The sequence below is a fragment of the Podarcis tiliguerta genome (genome assembly GCF_965153285.1).
Source record: "Podarcis tiliguerta genome assembly, chromosome: 9".
Lineage (NCBI taxonomy): Eukaryota > Metazoa > Chordata > Lepidosauria > Squamata > Lacertidae > Podarcis > Podarcis tiliguerta.
In genome coordinates, this window is record NC_139542.1 from 37,743,926 (window position 1) to 37,766,717 (window position 22,792).

The 22,792-nt window shown below is 39.3% G+C and overlaps 1 protein-coding gene and 1 long non-coding RNA gene across 6 annotated transcripts in view; one reads left to right on the top strand and one right to left on the bottom strand.

Moving 5' to 3' along the window:
- Nucleotides 1-31: 31 nt before the first annotated feature.
- LRBA (LPS responsive beige-like anchor protein) overlaps nucleotides 32-22,792 on the bottom strand; it is a 350,444-nt gene continuing 327,683 nt past the window's right edge. For all 5 annotated transcript variants that reach the window (XM_083456976.1, XM_083456977.1, XM_083456975.1 and 2 more), the window contains exons 53-57: nucleotides 20,083-20,250; nucleotides 9,596-9,697; nucleotides 7,656-7,852; nucleotides 3,393-3,544; nucleotides 32-1,518 (exon numbers count right to left, since the gene is read on the bottom strand). In XM_083456976.1, the coding sequence (XP_083313102.1) occupies nucleotides 1,428-1,518; nucleotides 3,393-3,544; nucleotides 7,656-7,852; nucleotides 9,596-9,697; nucleotides 20,083-20,250 (710 nt within the window). In that variant the 3' untranslated portion in view covers nucleotides 32-1,427. The remainder of the gene's footprint in view (nucleotides 1,519-3,392; nucleotides 3,545-7,655; nucleotides 7,853-9,595; nucleotides 9,698-20,082; nucleotides 20,251-22,792) is intronic.
- LOC310685486 lies at nucleotides 1,527-3,271 on the top strand. Its single transcript, XR_014515320.1, has 2 exons — nucleotides 1,527-2,112; nucleotides 2,942-3,271. It is a non-coding gene; the product is annotated as an uncharacterized lncRNA (long non-coding RNA).

The following is a 22,792-nucleotide window of genomic DNA, read 5'->3' on the forward strand; positions in this document are numbered from 1 at the left end:
TCTTAGCAAAAAAGAAGAGATTCATTACACATAAATTACAAATGCCTTTTTATTATTATTTTTTCTAAACTGAGTTTCCCCCTTTCAGATCTTTTACCTTAAAGAGAGAGTAGTTGAAATGCTAGAAAAAAAACCAACAATGTGAACTGCTTCAAGTTAGCAGCAGAAGAAAATTATATACCAATATAGATATGGAATGTAAGTTTCAAATCTTAATAAAGCACAACATACAAAGTAATTTATGCAATACAGACCTACAAAACAATACAATCCCTTTCACAAATATTTTCACAGAATTCTGCACAGCAATCTTGTAGAAAAAGTAGAATTTATGCAACACCAAAATAACATTGTTCCTTAGTATAAATTTTTAATTCATTACCTAAGAGGCGGGGGCTATTCTGTGATTTTCAACATGATTGGACAAGGACTGATGCAAACATGCCTCATTTTCGTATATGGTGTTGGGTATGGCTTGTGCTACACTGCTCTCACAAGCCATGTTACAATGGAAATTAAAGCTCTTGCCACCAGAGATTCTGTAGGCAGAGCTGGAATTATCTTCTGCTTCGAGCCTAGTAGTGCTTATAGGCAGCTAGCAGAAGTGTACTTTAAGATCTCCACATGATTTTAAAAGTTATGCAGTTTGCTAATAGAGGATACCTCAATTTAGAGGAACAAGCCACATTTTGGATATGCATTAAAAGGAAGAGGAGGAGGAAAACGTATAGATTTGCATTTCATATAACAACTCTATTGCTGATTTCTTTTTCAACTGCACAACAAAAACAGCAAACTTTTAAAAAAATTCAGAAAACTAATTCTCCTGACTTAGAAGCATGCTTGATCATTGATGGAAACAAAATTACATTTATCATAATTTAAATATTCTCGATTCCCAGAAATTCAGTGCTTGAAATAGTATAATCATTGGAAAGGTACAAGAGACAAAATGTGGTGTGGGTTAGCCCAGTTTAAAACACCAGTATTATAACCAACTTACAGTATTATAACCAGCTTCCACTGTTAATCAAATATTCCTCAATATTAAAAGATTTACATGAGAAACATGTTTCATAATATAACTAGTACAAGAATTTTAGCCATCTTAATTAGGTCTCTCCCCCCATACATGGATCAAAATAGACTTACTATGACTAAAAATATAGATTTTCTTTTTAAGCTACAGAACCCCAGCAGCCATTTTCTGCTTCTTTCCCCTTCCCCCACAAAAAAGTCAAGCAAAGTCTACAAAAATAGCAATTAGCTTTAAAAAATAGCGTCTCCCAGCAAATTTTAAGTTACATTCAGATGTTATATTAATTATTTATAAGAACGGAGGCTCTGGCAAGCTACCCAAGCGAGACTCCTGCTTCAAGTCTCCATTTAGCAGTAGGCCTACCTATGCCATCCGGCAAGTTTCAACATCAGTACCTAGTCTGGTATTCATGATGCCACCTGTTGAAATCGTTGTAGAAAAGCACTATGCTGCCAGAAGCCATGCCTGTCATTATACACCTATGAAGAAAAGACAGAAGAAAATTGAGGGTGGGGAAAAGCCACATTTAGCCACATGCCTACTTAGCTGAATGATGGCAAAGAATGCCTAGAACTTACACAGATTGCCACTGGGTTTCTGTCAGTGAACACAGCTGGGATGAGTGGGAGAAAAGGCTTCAGACAAAGAAGCACACTACCTTGGCACTGGTTTAAGTTGGGTTGGGAAACCTGTGCAATTCCCATCATCCCTCACCACTGGCCATCCTGCCTGGGGCTGATGGGGATTGGAGTTGAACATCTGGAGGGCACCATCTCCACCCCAGCTGTAATGGAACTAAACCTCTTATCTGTACAACACTAGCCAACAGAATGGCATGGATCACTCATTTCTTCTAATGGGGATAGTTGTGCCAGCAGTGGGAGAGCTGGGAAGCAGAGCTCACTCCAGCTGTGAAAAGGCTAGCTCCGTGAGGCCTACTGTCATCTGGAGGAAGGCATTCCATCGGACTGCCCCAGTGGAACGTGTCAAATCTGAACTAGAAGATCTACAAAGCAAATTTATGAGGCAGATACTGGAGCTTTCACCTGGGACTCTGTCGGCTCATCTTAGAGGTGAGTTGGGTCTCTCGATAGCAACCAGAATTGCTCTAAACTATGCTAGATACTTTCATAGACCAAATGCTTTTGAGGACCATATTCTCACGAAGCTCTGCTGGTTGGAACAACTAAGAACAGGAGGTTCAGCACAAAAGTGTCAAGATTACGGCTTACAATCTTTGAATGGAGAAATATCTATTCTTTAGTTCGTGATCTTAGAAACTGAATCTTCAACCATGACGCCAACCAAGACAGAGCATCCATTATCACTGCCTGTTACTCTATTTGGTACCCTCAAATTAACTGCAACCACTCCAGACCTCACTATTTTGAGACACTTTTCCAGAGTTACGCAGGGCCGTTGCTGAACTTAAGCTTCAATAGATGACCTCAGCATACTTAGAGAGGAGATACTTTGGAATAGCACAAATGGAACAGAAAAGCATTTATGGATGCAGTCAGGTTGGATAGCATGCCCTATTTGTTGATTTGCCCTTTACATACAGTGCCCAGAGAATTATTATTTTTTTATATTGTAATTGTAATTTATTATTTGTACCCCGCCCATCTGGCCGGGTTTCCCCAGCCACTCTGGGTGGCTTACAACAAAGATTAAAAATACATTAAAATGTCACACATTAAAAACTTCCCTTTTTATATATCCTATTCTCTATTGGTTCTCAGATTGATCCTCCTAGTTGAACTCTTAGCTGAAAACACCTACAAATCTGGTAGCCAAATTTTCCAGTTATGTTAATGCACTGTAATTTTTTTAAAATGTTGTAAATTATAGACTTATGTTGTGTGATTTTAGCGGAATGTCTTGTTTTTTGCCCTTTGTAAGGCCTCTGGCTATATACAATAAATTGAACTGAATGGGCTGCCTCAGAGAGAGAGAGATGGGAAGAAGGGCTCATTTCATCAGCTTTCCATCAAGTACCTGCATTCCCTGAAGTGTGTCACATGGTCATTATAGGAACAACTCTTTAGAAATTGGTTCCTGGGTTTTTATTTCTATTTTCCTCTTCCCTCCCTGTCCCTTTCCCCCAATTTGTTGTGCTGTTTTGGGGTTTTCTTTTCTTCCTAAGACTGTTTTGATTGTATGTAAGCTGCTCTGGGAGCCTTTTCGGCTGAAAAACAGGGTACAAATGCACTAAATAAATTAGTAAGTCTTTTTGCTTTCCCAGTGTTACTTTTTATCATTATGGATCCTTTTCTGCTATATAAGATCTGTGCTGAATGAAGCCACTACAAAGTGGTATCAATAGCAAATAACTCAAAACGAACCGACTCACCTTTGGTCATAGGAAAGAGCCATGGATCGGATTCCAGCATCACAACCAGGATAGGCAAAAAGTTGCTTGAGGTCACACACTTGCCACACCATAACAACCCCATTGTCGCCTCCTGTCAGGAGGTACTGTCCATCCCGGCTCAGCTGAATTGCCTAGAAAAAGAAAAGGCAAGACTTCTGTTAAAAGAACAACTTTAGTCATTCCGTTCTTTCTTCCATGTGTTAATATCATCCAACAAGGCTGAATGCTTTCATTACAAATGCAGGATTTGCAAATGCATATACAGACAGAGAGTAGATAAAACACATAATACCATGATCACAGTCTTTCCATTAATTGTTCCAAAATATACAAGTCAAAATTTTTGGAATTATTGCTTATTTGGACAGTGAGGACTTAACTCAAACTTGCAGACAATGGCGGCAATTATTTTCTTATAAGCCATATTACATGCTATAAAATAAAATTCACAGAGTAACTTTTACTGTCCCCTGGTTATAGCTGGGAGTGCTGAATGGAAAACCTTCAACATGTTAACTGGAGGCTGAAAGTTGCTATTGATAATCTTTTAACATATTTGCTTGTTAAATTATGGGTGCATTATGTGGGCACAATGTCAACACATAGTTTCAAGGCCGAACTGCAAAGGTTATTGCATGGGAAACTGCTGCACTCTTTCAGAGGACTCCGTCTCCTCAAGTTACACAGCATAGTCATTCCAGCCAGCAACATAACCTTGCCTGTCTCGTATCTCTCTGCAAGCAGATGGGAATAATCAGAGAGCTAAAAGAAGCAGCGTTATCTGCACCATTTCAGGAGCTACGCTGGCATAGGTTTCTCCTTCATCATGCCATTCTCTTTTGGTAGATGTCAGCCCCGCCAGTCGAGTACTAATGCCTCACACTCATACACGGGAGCACCTCATGCTCTGTTAAGAATCTATTTCCTTGGGATATGAGTTGAAAATTACAGTCGGAAGGAACCATGAGGGCCATCTAGTCCAACCACCTGCGATGCAGGAATCTTCTGTTCAATGTGGGGCTCAAACCCACAACTCTGAGTCTCATGCTCTACCGACTGAGCTATACATCATGCATCATCTTATTTTGTATGTCGCCTCCCCATAGTTCAAACCATGTTCAAGGTGACTTCCAACATGAAAATCACATAAGTACAAACCAAAAAGTTTGTATTGGGTAGTAAAATTACTACCCAAAGTAGTTATAAACAATACATAAAATATCAAAAAGAACACAACCAAATTGAACAATTTCCACGTAAATCATAAGAAAAACTAAAAGTTACAAAAGATAAATATAAGTAATATCAAAAGCAGCAACAAAAACAATACCCCAGCCCAATAGTTTGTTCAGCAGCCTCAGCTTTTGTAGCTGGAGTTAGTCAGGGCCCCATCCTCCCAGACTCTGTGTGAAGAACCTTCTTCAGCTCAACTTAGCTTTTAACCATTAACTCTTTTTCACTTACGTTTTAAATAGTTGAAAGTGAAAATGTTTAACTTTTAAGTTAACTCTAATTAATTTTAGAAGTTGTTAACTTCTAAATTTAGCTTCTAATATTTTTTCATTAGCTTTTCATAAATAAAACCTTTTCGCACAGTTGCTATACACATTAAAAATAGAATAATCAAAACCATTCAACTCAGTATAAACTGCAGTGTGGCTAAATTACCTATCACGGTAGTTGTTATTTCTTATGACAAGTCCCAAATATGTGCTACACATTTTTCACCTAAGAAAGAAACTGTACTTGCCCTTAGAATCTAAGCACATCAGGTACATTATACATTAACAAATGACAATGAAGACAGCAGGAAGGATGATGAAGCTGAGGCAGTAAATTGTTTAAAAGAAAATGCTGCACTCACGTTATCTAATAAACCAAATACAATTACTAAAAAGATTATTCATTATAAGCAAAATCAATATCCATTTTTTGCTCATTTCACAAATGGCAATCTCCTAAGGGTATTTTTGAAATTGCAGTGAAGACCATGACAAATAATTATTTGCTACAGTTATAAAATTCATCTGATGAAAATCCATTAACCTTATGGTTATGGTTCACTTGAATGTTATACTGGAGGCTTTTTATCAGAGAAATGCTATATTAAAAGGCAAATTAAAGCCATTAATCTTGAACTCTTCTACAACCAATGAATCCAGCAAATTTCTGTGCTCTTGATTAAATAAAATATGGGATTTATAGTTTTACTAATAGATGTGGCATTTTACTGAGTCACCTAGATGGGAATGGGGGGGGCATTGATAGACCGATATATATGTTGGTTTGGGAGTGGGGGCAAGTCTGTCAATATTTCAGTTTCACAATATTGCCCTCAGGATTTGGAATATAAAAGATGTTCTTTATCTCAAGAAGCGGTTTAAAGTTCTGATGCTGCCTCACTATGAAAATACCTTTGGTTTCTACTAAGTGGTAACCTAATGACAACTCAACTTTTTTCCAATACAGTATATAGTTCAGATATGCAAATAATCTTCCAAAGCATACATTTTAAGGAATCTTCCATATTCATTTGTTTCTGACTTGCACTCCCCTCAAACAGTCTCAAAACTCAGATTTGTGAGAGACCACTATTCTGAAAAAGCAGACCTGTCAGCATGACAACATTGGTATAAAGCAGCAAGAGCCAGTTAGATACTTCACTTTTCAAAACAGACTCAGGAAAGAAAAATAAATTGGTTCCTTTGGGCAGAATAGCATACTGGCCTTGTTTAGGATAGAATAACTTTAGTTCTCTGGACGGCCTGCCGACTTAGATTTAAGTTACTCATTAAGATATCTAAACATTGCAAGGCAGATCTGCTGTGATATGCTGTTAGCCTAAGTTCCACTGAGCAATACAATATTTAAAGCAAAAACAGGTGGAATGTGTTGATTAGGCCCTGAGTATATCCAGACTGCCTAAAAGTTCTCTTGGTAGCATTTTTTTTTTGTACTTGTATACAAGACAGTAAATCAGAAGATTATACTGTCTGAATAGAACAACTGAAAGTTTCAACTTTGTTGGCTGTGCAAACTGAGCCCACAGATACAATATATATATATATATCAGAACAATTTGAACACACTCAATTTTTCTACTACCATCAGAATGTGAAACTGTTGGACTCCAGTGCCTGTGGGCAGAGACATTTTGAACACTCTCGTTTTAATCATCCTGTTGCCGCGTTCCTTGCAGCATGATAAAGTACAGAAGCTCTGGGGGAAAGACTGTGGATTGTTTAAGACTAAATCCAAGTGGGACTGCTGTGGGAAAATAATGGCTTGGTTTGTGTGTTATGCTGGTCTACAGAGAGTAGAATTTCCATTGCATAAAGCGACACTCCTGAAACCTTGGGAATGACAAACACTACAGAAATTGTTTTAGCCAGCCAAGGGATTGTGAGATATTTTACAGATTTACTGGTCTAGCTGACAACATAATCACAACGGAAAGCGACACGTTATCAGCACAGTTATTGTAGGAAAAGGAAGTTAAAAACACTAAGTACCAGGGGGCTATGGTAACACCACCACAAACACTTGGCTGTGAATTATGAATAGTATGGCAAGTATAAAGTATGAATTGATAATACATTTAATGCAGGTGGACATGTGAAACAAGTTACAGGCACTTCCCCCATATAATTATATCTGTAAACAATTAGAGCGTGATTCTCCTCTACACAAAAATCAGCTTGTTATGTCGCTGGCTCCATGCAGCAGCTGATCCAAAAGTTCAATCTTGCTTGGTTCCGGTGTGCCAGTGAGTTTTCTGCAGCAAACTTGCTGGCGCACCTGAACCCTGTGGGAAAGAAGGATTGAACTCCCTGCACTGAGTTTAATCCTGCATGGTGAGCATCTCCCCCCCCCCCCACTCCCATGGGTCTACTTTGACAAGTGGACAGCACAACCTACCTGCCAACCAACTGATATCATTATGACACGGATGAGAGGCAGGTGGATGATCCCACTCATCTGTCAAAGTTGGCTTGCAGGTTGTGGGAGAAATAAAAAAGTCTGGCCTGCCAGGCTAAAGACGCTCCTCATTCCTGTTTTAATTAGTTTTTCTTAAGGTCTTTTGTACTACAAAGCAAACAGGTAAGTAGGGAAAGGTACAACTAAGTTTTGTGTCTTCATTCTTCTATTTTTATCACTTGCTGAGAAAACACTGAAGTATAAGACTTCAAAGGTATGGAATTATGACGATGCTGCACACGGAATGAAGTTTAAAATGCTCACCCTTATATTATCATCAGTTTCCATAGTCGCTTGCAGTTTCCCATTCACACTGAATACGCAGAAGTGACCATTGTCATAGTATATGACACAGTGACCCTCTCTTGATGCCTGGATAAGCTTTGCTTTCAGACAGTTTTCAGGTGCTTCTAACGCCCTCAGTAGATCTCCATTCATAGAATGTATGAGACATGGTCCTTCTGATGAAAGAGGAGGAAAAAGGTAAAAACGTTAACACTTTCTACAGATGCTAGCAAAGTAGATCTGGCTTTCTCTGATTAATTGTGATCATAACAGGAAAATAAGCTGGTTTGCTTAGACAATGCGGCAGTGTCATTAAAACTCTATTTAAGACAGGTATATATTGCCATTCCTTCAAGTCAGAGCAATGTGCATGTTTTTACCCAATTTTATCCTCACAGCCACCCAGTGTGTGTGACTGGCTACGTTCACTTATTTATTCTTATTTATTCATTACATTAATTTCCAGCCTTTCCTCCAAGGAGTTCAAGGTTCTCCTCCTCCCCATTCTATCCCCACAATTTACGCAGTAAGGTGAGTGAATATTTGAACCTAGGCAGTGAGAAATCCTACCACACGCCCCCTTCCCTAAAACTAACTGCTCCACACCCTAGTAGTAAATGAAGGAAAATGGTGCCTTGCTATGCATGTTTACTCAGAAGTAAGTCCTACTGTATTAACAGAACCATGCTGCAGAAGACAGTCAGAATTCAAAATGACCTTAACAAATAGGAGAACTGGGTGCAAGCTAACAAAATGAATTTCAATAGGGACAAATGTAAGGTTCTGCACTTCGGCATGAAGAAGCAGACGCACAAATATAGGATGGAGGGACACCTAGCTTACTAGCAGTACATGTGAAAAGGATCTAGGGGTCTTGGTGGACCACAAGCTTAACGTGAGTCAACAGTGTGATGTGGCAGCAAAAAAAAGCTAATGCTATTCTAGGCTGCATCAACAGATGTATAGTGTCCAGATCAAGAGAAGTAATAGTACCACTCTATTCTGCCTGGTCTTGGTTGAACATTCTGAACACTAGAGGCCTGTATATCCAGAATAACTGTGTCTTTGGAACATAGTTTCTGCTTTTGAGGACCAATGGATCAACTTGTAGATACAGTGGTATCTCTAGGTATGAACGGGATCCGTTCCAGAGCCCCGTTCACATCTAGAAGCAAACATAACTAGCGACGGCACGTCTGCACACACACGTGTCACTTTTCGCCGCTTCTGCACATGCGCATGACATCATTTTGAGCACATGTGCAAGCGGCAAAATCTGGGAGTAACGTGCTCCATTACTTCCGGGTTGCCACGGAGCATGACTCGAACACGCTCAACCCGAAGCACATTCAACCCAAGTTATGACTATATTGTTCCAGGAAGATGGAAAATATCTCTCCCCCTCACACACACATTGCAAACAAAATGGAAGGAAAAGGATTTTCCACAGGGATTTGCACCTAGCATGGGAGGTGATTTGTGGACAAGCACAGGAACATATAACTGATACAAATATATTCTCAATACCAGTGAGAATATACATGAGGAAAACCCAGTGTCCATTTCTATTGGAACATAAAACATAAATGACATAATTTACGCTGCAGCACTGGTACACTCCAGGCAGAGGTCAGGACACAACAGAAAGAGAGGGAAAAGCTGTCCCCTGACGATTAGACATGGTTAGTCTCTACAAAGCACTACGTGGGACTCATAATTAAATGGTGAAATGTAACATTTCGTCTGTCTTGCTAGTTGTTCATTTGCTTTGCTTAGCTTTTCAAAATTGCTGAAGATAAAAGATTTGTATAAGAAAAATGAATAAACTTAACTTTCATAGCCTAAAAAGTACTAATCTTCAGCTTTCAAGGGGGAAAAAACATTTCCAAGTAGTTAGAAAAGGCTGCAACAAAATTTACCTTTAGAACCACTTATTACCAGGCCGAGTTCAGCACAAATTGAAGCGCAGGTAATCTCATAGTCATGACCTGTCAAGATTGCTCGAGGAGTGGCAAATTCACCTTCAATGGGAAGAAAGAAAGAAATTCCTTTGTCACACTTAATTATTTTATTTATTTCACAAAATTTACACACTGCTTGATTGGTGGGGGGGAGGGACTTCAAAGAGGTTTACAAAAGATAAAACCGTAAAATCAAGAAAAATTCACAACCATACTTTAAAACTTACAAAAGTCAGAATACTGAAACAAATCAAAATTACCTCAACTTACTAAGCATCTGGGTAGGCTTGTCTAAACAAGAATATTTTTAGCATGCACTGAAAACAGTACAGGGAAGGCACCTGCTTGATCTCAATAGGCCGCTAGTTCCAAAGTGTAGACGCTGCTGCATTAAATGATCACATTCTTACAAATGCGGAATGGGTATTATGTGGCACCGGCAGTAGTGCAAATTCCACTGATAGCGTTGCAATATTTATTTGCGTCATATGCTGTTGCCCCCCAGTAAATGCACAACACAGTTCTATGCAGCCAAGATAAAACAGATAATGGAACGTTTTTAACACACAATGCTCAATTCACAGAGACACTGGTAAAATAAGCCTTACCTATGAGATGTTTCTATGTAGTCAATATGACTACATGGTCCAATAAAAGCAATTAAACTAGATCAATGAGCCTATGGGGGCTTTTGTTTGAATACAGCAATGGTTCCTTCTCCATAGAATCTGCAAATGGGCAAATTAATAAGGAACTCCTTTTGGGGTGTATGGGGAGAACAGGGCAGGGAATTCCATGAACAGATCAAAGCTGGCATGCATACAAGGCTTGCTCAAGACATTAGGTTCCCTGAGGCAAAGATGCCCCATCGTTTTTGCTGTACCTAGGGTTGATGGTTGAATCCAACCAGGGCAACAGGGTAGCATCCTCCACTTGCTACCTTAGGGCAGCAAGATTCTGCTGGCCAACTGAGATGAATGGCTAAAGTTCTCAGGAGGAATGGCTGGGAGACATGGCTGCCGCTAATCAGTATCTATCACCTGAGGCAACGGTCTCACTTTGCCGTTTGATAGGATCAGACCTGCATCGTACAAGGAACTGTTGGATCAGGGAGGTATTACAACTCAGTGGTAGAATGGTTCCATGCTAGGATTCAACCCTCATATCTGCTGCTAAAAGGATAAAATAGCAGATGGTATGAAAGTCCCCAGCTTGACATGGTAAGAGGCAGCTTCCTATATGGGTACAATGCATATCCTATTGAAATACTGGGCAAAACTTCAATCGATTTCAACAAACCAGAACACAAACTTGGAGTTCAAGCTATGTTTTTATTCTGCTGTATGCTGAACTAGACTTAATTTTATTTCCGAGAAAAGTGCTTTTTTTAAAAAACAAGGAAAAAAACAATACTTTACTGCAACTCAACCCTGCTCCCTCTTTCAAACTACACAATTTTAAAATAGCCACCATAAATTTTTAAAAAGCTTTTATTTTATGGAAGATTTGGCAAAGCACACTCAAATCCAGGAAGTATGGCAGACAGTTCAGGAGGGGTGGTGGTGGAAATCATATTAAAAGCCTAAGAGCAGGAACCCAACTATATCTCCTTATGTTTATTAGGCAGTGCTTAGGTGACTGTGAACAGTCACTACGCTTTTATAAAAAAGAGGGGTTTGCTGGTCTTTCCTGATCTAAGGCGCAGCTAAAGTAATTTTTTAAAAAAGCAGTACTTTTTTTTACTACTGACATGAATGTGCATGGTTTAACCAAAAAGTCCTTCTTTTAACATACAATGGTACAACTGCTGTGTGAAAGGTTGACTGATATGTATCTGAGATCATTGAGTTACCTTTCATTTTGTGTCCTCTTGCTTCCATGGCATGGCTAGCTGTGGCAGCACATGCTGTGTGTGATGAATATAGGACTATAAATAGCTCCTAGGAGCAGAGTTAGAGCTATTTGGAGAGCAATCTGTAGCTCATTCCTTAGGCAAGATGCTGCAAAAGGGCCACAGGATGACATAGCCACTCGCTATTATTCTCTTTCGCGTGAAGAATGACAGTGCACTCATCTTTCATGCAAATGGCAACTTAAGGCTACTGCTCAAAGCTTCCATTTCTTAAAGTGGGTATAGTAAACTCATTGAGGGTTGCATTCCCTTGCTAGCAACCTTCCCACGGGCCACAGGCCAATAGCAAACAGGACCAGAGGCAAAATAAGGAAGGGAGGGATGTTTCTTTGCACGTAGGCTACATTCCAGCCATGCAAAAACCAGAAGTTTATATAGAACCGCAACCATACACATCTTGCCATCTTGGCAACCAGGACACATTCCAGCCAGGCAAAACTATTCAAGGAGGGAGGAGGGAGGCTTGCCTGGGGAAAGTCCTGAGAGCCAGATAGAGAAGTCTGGAAGGTCATAGTTGGCCCCCAGACCTGAGGCTCTCCACCCTTGACATACAGGATAAGAAGGATGCACTGTAGTAAGCTCAGTTCAAAATGGCAGTAAGATTAGTATGGACCTAAGACCAACAAAGGGTGTGGCACTCCAGCAGTGCTACCACTCTCATCTAGCATAGAGTACCCAAGCACATTTTGAGTCTGCATGCCCAGTCCTTTTCAGATTAAGGAGGGCCTGGAGTGAGCTCTGACTGTAATTGCATTATTGGCACGAGTTACATTCAGGGTTTTCAAAGTCTGTTGCACTCTAAAAGTATTAACAGCTCATATTACCTAGGAATGACCAACAGCACAAAGGTTTTTAAAGGAAGAGGCAACAATAGATCCATCCAGACAAATATACACCTTCTCCCGTTCTGAGCTTAGAGTATATGAAAAGAGTGGCAGTTGGATGGACTTAAAGAGTTTGGACGTTAAATGATGTTGCAATGCCAAGGATTCAAATGTAAAATCTTCAGAAGAAATAAATTAAACATAGGTTGAAAAATACAACATCAGACACAATCCCGAAGGTCGTATACGTTACTAAGTGTCTGGACTCCAGCCAATTTCCACATGTATTTCCCTTGTGACTACATAATTCATTTTTGCACATCAAATGTTATTTGAGTTGTTACCAGTTTAGTAATTTTATGTTTCAAATATATATATAATTAATTAACTAAATATTTTAAATAAGATGAACTGTATTTATAATTTTAACACAGGCTGCCTACATTGATGTAGCAATGGTATGTTTAAAAGGCTATTGAAAGTTTGTCTAACCTTCGTTCTCAGCACCAATGTAGCCTTATGGAACAGGAGTCCTTTGAAAAGTCAGACTGATTCCTTTGATAAAAATGTTAAGCATTTAGGGTTCTTCATGCTTCTGGTTTTCCAAATAATGGTGTCAACTCAGAAGCTGATTGTAGAGCAGAAGAGATTTCTTTAAAAAGCTTTTAAATTCTTAGTACCTCAGAAGATTGTCATGGTTTTCAGCAAAGAAAAGGGGGGGAAATAACTTTGCTTCTGGTTTAAGGGGCACCACTTCAAACTTTTCAGAACTGCTTTTGGGGGAACTGGCTTCTATGTCTTCTTTGAAATCCCAGGGAAGTGACTTCAAAGAAAGGCAAGGCTTTGTCCCTTAAGCAGGTTTACGACCACTGATCCAAGCTTTAATGAAGGCCTGAAAAGAATGTTGAGTACATCTTTATGGAGATCCTTAAAGCAAGATGAACAAGTCAAATGAAATTAAAGAAAGTCCAAATCCTGTTCTAATATCCAAAACTGTTTTGCAGATTTATTTCGGGCAACACTATATTTAACGCGGCCTCAAGCTCATTGTTAAAGCTTTACCTAAAACTTGAACTTGGTATTTAACACAACATTCACAAAACAAAGAGAGCACCTTCTAAATAATATAAAACAGAGAAATTACGCTTACTTCAAGAGCTACAAAACACACACAAAAACCAAATCCATTCTGTAGAAGCCTTTTCCTTCCTACTAACTGTTTGCATAAGCTATAACTCTTACAGAATTAAAACAAAGAATTCATAACCTCAGACGTAAAAGGAGATTAGTTCTGTTCGGCTAGTAATATTGTACTAGAAAAAAATGGAAATTACTTAAATTTTCTTGAGAGTTTGTTCCTTGCTTGATTATGAAGTGTAGCTGCTGTTTCATTCTGTTGGGCTTGAATTTCATAGAGAAAAAGTGAAAGAGAATCTGGAGAGGCAACCAAATGTGAATAGTGGTCCATACATCTTAAATCAATCCAGCAGACTCTTTATGAATGTTGACTTCCAACCTACATTTACTCTACAAACCACTACTAATACTACTTTTTTTTTTACTTTAAAAGCTAGCTTTTCCTAAAACAAGCATAACATGACTCTATTTATTATTCAAAGTTAATTCATGTAAATAACTGATTTTTCTACAACTGTAGGGCTCCCCTAGCACTTCAATATTACAAAAGCAATTAATTTGTTTTTTACGTCTCAACATAATAATATAATTACATAAAACAACCCTTCTCTATTTTTATTGACTTTTGCTATAAATGTATCTTAAAAGGTTAGGTTGAATAAACAAAATCTGCTGTTCAGTTTAACTCCCTTGAAAGTATTTTAAAGGAAAACTTTGGATGTCTAATAAGATTTGAGTTTTGTTTTTTTTAGAATCAAGAGGTGTATTAATTTTATAAATAAATAGTTGAATGTTTAAATATAAGCTAAAACCTTCCCAATGCTGGCACGTGTAGAAGAACCCTCACCAGAGACCAAGTGGGGCATAACAAGCACGCATGCAGAAAGCATGTCAGGTTCATACAGGGAATGTGTGGTCCGTACACACTTCTTATATCCCTGTCCAATCCTTCCCTTCAGGCTGTGCATATGCCAGAGTGTTAATGTGCACATGGGACTGCAGAGCCATTTCCCCACCCACCCCTGTGTGTGTTTTTGTGCATATTCATCCACATGTGAGCACTCTCAATGCTTCCCATTCACACTAGTGGACTAGTGGGCTGTATTTGCACTGTGTGGTATTGCCCCCTCCCCATAATTAGTACTTCTCCACCCGCCCTGAATTCCAAAAACCTTAACACCATTGTGGGCATGCATTGGTTCACCTGAGCACACAACTCTTGTTTATTTTTTAGATACAAGTTTTCCTATATCAGACTTGCACAAAATTGCAGCTTAAGCAAAATTGTGCTCGGCCCCACCAGCAGCCACCCAGGTATCCCTCAACAACAGAAATAGGGTATGCGGTGAGAGATGGCACCTAGGAAAATATCGCAACAACACACTTTTTTAAAAAAAAAAGCACCACACCCACACAATGTGCTTCCGTCGACAGCTGGGTAACATGCAATTTTATGCTTGACACCCCTTCGCCCCCCAAAAAACCCCACATTATATGCAGGAAATTCTAATTAAATGGAAGGAAAGTGGAGGCTGTCATTTGGATGAGGACAACATTGTGCATATGATATGACGTGAAAAGCATGCACATGTAGGATGCAATAAATCCAGTTTAAATGGCCCTGTGTACACATCCTCTGCCAAAGAACACGCACCATAAGCAGAGAGAAAACAGGGCCCTATTATATTCTATGGGGGTCCCCACCCTCTTCATATTGTGTCCTAAATGTTCAAAAAGAGTTGACTTTTAAAAATTTGATCTAGGAACTGAAAACGAATGTACTAAGAACTTCTAAACATAGAAATATGAAATATGATCATATATAGCTAGTTCAGGAACACTGAGATTGGTAACAGACTGCTATTATAACTCATAAATAAAATTATAAATAATTCCAGATACACTTATTAGCCAGTTTTTTTTTTCTTTTTAAAGAAACCTGGTTCAAAGTTATTTTTTTTAAAGGAAAGGAAACGGGAATGAATGAATTCAAAAGGGGAAAAATATAGTATAATACCACAAATGGTGCATCAGTATTTTAAAACATACAGATATTAAAGTATTGATGCAATCTTTATGAGGCAGGAGTTCTTCCTTTCAAACAGGTGGTTTTAACATTCGAAATCAGAAATAAAAGTCTGTGAAAACAAACGAGGAATAGGTACTAGCTAATACAAAGCTATAACTAAAGCAAACTTGATTTTTTTCTGAGGACTTCTATAGTTCTGTGGCTGAATAAGGAGTTCTCAAACCTGCGTACTTTAGACTCACAATACGATTTAAAAATAGTTAAATCAACACGGCCAATATTAGCATTTACATTAAGTGGAACACAAAGAATGTCCCGTTTCAGATTTATAGAGAGCAACTTCTTAAGTTAAGATTAATTGAGGAAATTATTCTGAAGTTTCTCTCTTTGGCCCACTGGAAGAACAGCACTGACAAAAGAAAATTAGACAATCAAAATGGATCTATGGAGAGCATATCTTTGTCGATTAGGAGAGGGAAACTAGCTTGAATAGAACATCTAATAAGGTAAATAAATGTTATATGTTAAGCGTATTACTCCAGTGCTACACATATGGAACACATTATATTTTTATTCATTTACCATATGAATATTATTCCTTTTACAACATCCAACATCAAGCCTATAAGCAGTAAACAGAGCCTTGTTTTGCCTGAAATATGAAGGCCTGCATTCCATCATGGAGCACTAAACCATCCTGGTCCTTCTGGATAATTTCATTCGTATCATTTTAGTGACACCTGGGCTTGAACACAGCAACACTGAAAAGCTGGTCTCCATCTAATTTAAAACACAGCTAGCGTGCTGGCAATCTACTAAGCAAACCACCGTTATAAGTATTTGTGACGGAGGTGGAAGAGGGTGTGTGATAAAGGTCAACGCACACTTCCCCACTCACTTCACATTCCAGGCGAACACTTTTAGCAAATATTTGTACACAATTCTGAAACACAAATACAAATGGGAAAATAGACTAAAAACAATCTAATCATTTTTTGGGGGGGAGGGGTTAGGAGGAGCTTTCCACTGTGAACATGCAAGTGATTGGGACATGACATGATTCCTATACACAAATGTGGGAACAACTCTTCTCATGAAGGACATAGGGGGATGCATCCAACGTGGTCCTTAGTCAAGGTCCCTCCAGTGCAAGGATTTCTGCTACATCTAGATTTATTCAAGGAGAGCCCCCCCCCCCACTCTCTAGAGCATATTTGGGGAGGGTGGGGGTGTGCAAAGGGGGGGGGGATAAAGTCCCATTGCATAAATAGAAATCCTTGTGTTCATTGGCTACTGCCCATATTAACTATCCAATAGAGAAATACAGTATGTCATTGTAAGGCAACAATGGTCACTTCTAATCACATTTCTGATATGAAATACGGACCAGAAAAGCCAAATAAATTCATAAACAAGGAACCCTTCTATTTCCTCGAATGGTTCCGCAGTACACATTATATGATTCAGAACCTCTGCCTCCATTCTTCCCCACCTTCTCCATTCACTTATTTTTCAAACTATAAGTAGTTATAATCCCTATTTGGACAAGAGAACAATTCTCTGTTAGAACACATCCTCTATTTGAAGGACTATCTGGTCCAAATGTAGCAGCTAATGAAGAGTGAGGATGGGGAAATACTCTATGTTCCTTTTACAAGAAATTACTTGGAGAACATCTGAGAGGAGATGCGATTAGTGGCATTACATTCCTTGCAATGTCCAATTGGCCCTCACTGCTGTAAAACTTGGAAAGAGATGCTTAGTGAACCATATGCATTGATGATTCAAAGGTGTAGATTGGACACAGTAAATGTGTGAAAAGGTAGGAGAATGTAACACAATCTCAGAAGATGTTCAGGTATGGAAAGTGTACTATGGCTGAAAAGTACATATATGCATCTCAGTATTGTGGTTGGAAATTTAAACGAAAAAGAAAAAGGAAGCCACATACCTAAGTGCCTGCTACAAGACTATTTGTCAGAATAACTACAAATAAATCTTTCTGCATTCGGTTATAACTGTTACGTGATACTTATTTCATAAAATTTATACAGTGCTTGATTGAAAAAAAAAAAAAACCTTCAAAGCAATTTGGAAAAAGATAGCAACATGAAAAAAAATTCACAACCATACATGTTAACTGAATACAGACGTACTTCGGAAGTCAAACAGAATCCGTTCCAGAAGTCCGTTTGACTTCTGAAAAGTTCGGAAACCAAGGCGCGGCTTCCGACTGGTTCCCGATTGCGCAGGTGTGCCAGAAACAATAGCAGAAGCTGTGCTGGATGTTCAGCTTCCAAAAAAAGTTCAAAAACTGGAACACTCACTTCCAGTTTTTGATTGTTTGGGAGCTGGAACGTTCGACTCCTAAGGCGTTCGGGAGCCGAGGTACGACTTTTATTGACTTTTCAACATGAATACTGTTGACGGCAAGTGACTAATCAGCATGACTCTGCTGACTGACAACGCTTTGACAAAATATTATAAACAACCATGATGCATGATTGAGATATGTGATTGTTCTGGAGTACAAGACCTTGATTTCTCAACACTGAAAGTAACATTTCTACCACTGACTTTGCTACGACATGGATTGTTTTACGGAATTTCACATCACTACCAGTAGATGTCACTCTAGGATGCTTGATTATAGAGAGCAAAAACTTTTTAAAAGACAGGAATGGAAGCTTTAAACAAAGGATACTTCCTAAAGGCTGCAACAGTGCTAAAGTTTGACACAGCTTTCATGTCCAGTAATTTATTTTAAAGGAACCCTTTGTTGTCCATTATGTGTTGAAGCTGCTCATACGGAAGAAATATAAATGGCTAACACATATGTAAGCTGGTATCATATTGAATGTTCAAAGTTTAAGACAAACCATTATATGCAACAGAGTGATTTAGCAACCCCATGAAAACTTCCTCTGCAAATATTATCTATTCCGCTTTTAGATATCTTGCTAATCCTTTTAATTCATTTTAATCTAAATGCCATTACATCTTGATTTATTGACATCTATGTAACTTAGTTCCCACCAGTGATCACTTGTAATAAAGGATGGCATAAGAGAGAGAGAGAGGAGAAAAAAAATAAATTTAATTTTTATTGATCCATCAGACCTCAAAACCCTTTCTAAAAGAGGTTCTGATCAATGCATCCTTATGGGGGGGAGTGTTCCTGGTTATCTTGGAAGAAACAGTGTACTGTGTGGGTCTGCCCTTGAGGGTGACTCAGAAACAGAAAATGTGGCATCTCAACTGCTCAGCGGGACAGAATATTGCCATCATATTAAATAACTTAACTGGCTGTCAATTAACTACCATGCTAAGTTCAAGGAGCTGGTATTACCCCTTATATGAGCAACCAGTCACTGTGCTCTGCAAAAGATACATCACAACAAGAAGTTCATTCCACACAACGTCGGAATTGGGCCTAGTGTGGCAGTACCCTATCCTACGGAACTCCCTCCTGTTACATATCAGATGGGCACCATTTTCTCTTTTTGGCGACTGCTAAATACTTCCCCGTTGCAAAAAACATTCTAACCAAAGATTTTTGTCCCAGTCAGCAACTGTATTGGATTTGAAATTGTAGAGAAATAGTAATAATAATAGTTCTCTTGCATACCCCCCCCCGCCTCTCTCTCTCTCTCTCTCTCTCTCTCTCTCTCTCTCACACACACACACACACACACACAATGGCAAACATATTTTCTTATCTTCCTTCCTTTGCCCATACCTTTGGAGGTAATGGTCTAGGTTACAGATAAAATATGAAATGTATATACATTTAGATTATTTTACCTTCCCAAAAGACTGTTCATTTAAAATTGCTTTGGTCTAAGTGATTTGAATCAATTTACCGTATTTTTCCATGTATAAGACTAGGCAGTGGCGTAGCGTGGGGGGTGCAGGGGGGGCCGGCCGCACCGGGCGCAACATCTGGGGGTTAGGGGTCGCAAATCCATGGGTTAGGGGTCGCAAATTACTTGCCTTGCCCCGGGTGCTGACAACCCACGCTACGCCACTGAGACTAGGTTTTCCCCCCTTAAAAATAATGTCAAAAATTAGGGGGCGTCTTATACACGGATACATCTCCCCCCATTTTCTTAAATGTGAGTCCCCCAAAATAGGGGGCGTCTTATACATGGGGGCATCTTATAGATGGAGAAATACGGTATTTCTGCTGCCTGTATGGCTGGCTAGTATGACAGCTCTTCATAGATGTGAAGGATATTGTTCATTTCATTTCATTCATTTACTATTTGCATTCGTTTCTCACAAAAAAGTCTCAGAGTGACTTAACCTACAGGGCTCCACAGAAGCAGAATTATTTGCTGGGATAAACTGTATGCCCTGCAGTAACCACACTCAAGAAATATGGAAAATAGTATATTACCTGTGATCTAGGGGGCTGCCCCAAACAAGAAACGTGCCCCAGTTCAGCAATTCAGGTATAACAGCACTGAAATATCATATGCAACAAGTCTGCCATTTACAAAAAACCCCCAAAACAGTAATTAACAACAAAGGCCTTCCTTACCACTTGGGCTATCACCAATGCAATTGGTTTTGCCATTCCAGTACCACAGTAGCAACGTTGCATCACGAGACCCTGAGAGAATGTAACAGTTTCCTCCAATGTAGGATTCGGAGCGAGAAAGACACGTGACAACATCCCAGTGTCCAAACACTACTTGCATCAGTTTCCCTGGAATATACAAAACACATTTTTTTCAGCCATTAGCCAATATATAAATATAGACATATAACAGTGCACTTTGCATAAGGTATATAAAGATGCGAAGCTTCCTTTTACTGAATGAGATCACCTATCTATCTATCTATCTATCTATCTATCTATCTATCATCTATCTATCTATCATCTATCTATCTATCTATCATCTATCTATCAATCTATCATCTATCCATCTATCTATCTCATAAATGTCCATTCAAAAAGACAGTGGCTTTCTATCCCCAAGATCTGCCAACTAGGGCCAGGTGAAAAAGACATAATTTTGAATGAAATAATTCTGAGAGCACCCAGAATATGCACACACAGGGCTATAAAACCACATTACAACTTCAATAACTTTTACCTGAGCTTGTTTTTCATTTTCTTCCTTTCCATGCCTTTTATTTCTTGTGGTATGACTTAGATTGTTTCCCTAAGGGGCAGGGGCTCTTTTACTATGTTTTTTGTAAGCCACTCTGGGATCCTTTTTGGCTATAGTGTGAGGTATGAATGCCACTGCATTGGGACTCAGAAATTATTCCCAATATCTGGGCAATTTGATGTAGATCTACAATCAGATCTGCAACCTGGCACCTTCTGAATAAAAAAACGCTTATCTTACAGTCCAGTTGTAGGGAACCTGTGGCACCAGACTTCCATCTTCCCTAACCACGGGCCATGCTAGCTGGGGTTGAAAGATGTTGAGAGTCAAACAACATCTAGATGCAGGCATCTCCAACCTTCAGCCCTCCAGAAGTTTTGGACAACAATTCCCATCATCCCTGATCACTGGTCCTGTTAGCTAAGAATCATGGGAGTTGTAAGCTAAAACATCTGGCGGGCTGCAGGTTGGGGATGCCTGAATCTAGAGAGTCACACATTCCCAATCTCTGTTGTAGCCTCTTTTTACTCTACTCAGACATTTAACTTTTAGTTTGTTTGTTTTAAGCGGTTAAAATTGAAATGCTAAAATTGTCCCCAGATTTCTTTTTATCATGCCAGCCAACAAAACAATAGTACTCAAATAGAGGTATTGTTTTAATTATCCTAGATTTTTAAAAAATCCATTTAGTACTTGCAGTTTATATATAAATATGTTCCAGTTTGCATTGGTATGAATTTGATACAACATATGTAAGCAGAAAGCATCTATGCATGTTATTATGAAGAACCAAACATATTTAAAGGGCTCTGGGTTAGGAGTGGAACTCTGTGGAACACAGAAACACATTGAATCATCCTGCAAGTTCCTAGTCAGCATAGAGCAGACTAACTGCAAGATATAAAATCATAATAATGCTCCTTCCAAAATAAAATAATAATAATAATAATAATAATAATAATTATGCTTGCAATGTGATAGAGTTGTAGCCAAAAGCTTTTCTTGCCTCCCTAGATCGGGACCATGAAACATATTGTTGATCTATCATTTATTCACCCTTTTCCAGTTAGTTCAAAATACCTATTCTATTTGTGAACTCTAGCCAATGAAAAAGCTTCAATAAATCTTTATTTAAGGCACCACAACTCATTTGTTTTAATTTCTCAATTAACACAACCTAATAGCTGTTTCTTTGAAAAGGTGTGATGTTTGTACTTTTAGTTCCAATGCAATGGGTCAGTGCATCTGGCTACTAATCAGAAGGTTAGTGGTTCGAGCCTACCCCAAGAACGGCTGTGGACACGGTTTCCTGCATGGCAGCGGGATGGACTGGATGACCCCTGGGGTCCCTCCTGACTCTACAATTCTATGATTCTACAACATTCTCTGTTTTCAAACCTCGGCCAGCAACTTCTCAAACATTCATTTTGCTTTTGTTAAGAAACAGGAAACGGCCTTATACAGTGTCAAACCATTGCTCCATCTAGCTTAGTACAGTGGTACCTCGGGTTACGTACGCTTCAGGTTACATATGCTTCAGGTTACAGACTCCACTAACCCAGAAATAGTGCTTCAGGTTAAGAACTTTGCTTCAGGATGAGAACAGAAATAGTGCTCTGGCGGCGCAGCGACATCAGGAGGCCCCATTAGCTAAAGTGGTGCTTCAGGTTAAGAACAGGTTAAGAACAGACCTCCAGAATGAATTACCGTATTTTTCGCCCTATAGGACACACTTTTTCCCCTCCAAAAATGAAGGGGAAATGTGTGTGCATCCTATGGGGCGAATGCAGGCTTCTTGGCTTCAGCGATAGCAACGCAAAGCCTAGGAAGCCTGCGCTCCGGAGGCTTCGTGTTGCTTTCACTGAAGCCAGAAGAATCTGCTCTTTGAGGCTGGTGGTGGGGGAAAGCAGCGCTTCCCCCCAGCCCCACAAGCTGGGTCAAAAAGCCCGCAGGAGCCACGCGCTCTTTAAAGGGTGCGCGGCTTCTGCAGGCTTTTCTATGAGGTGGGGGAATTTCTATGAGGTGGGGGAAAACCCGCAGGAGCCGCGCAGTCTTTAAAGAGCGTGCCGCTCTTGGGGGCTTTTCCCAAAGGAGGGAGAAGAGACTGACTGGCCGAGTCCGTCCCTTCTCCCT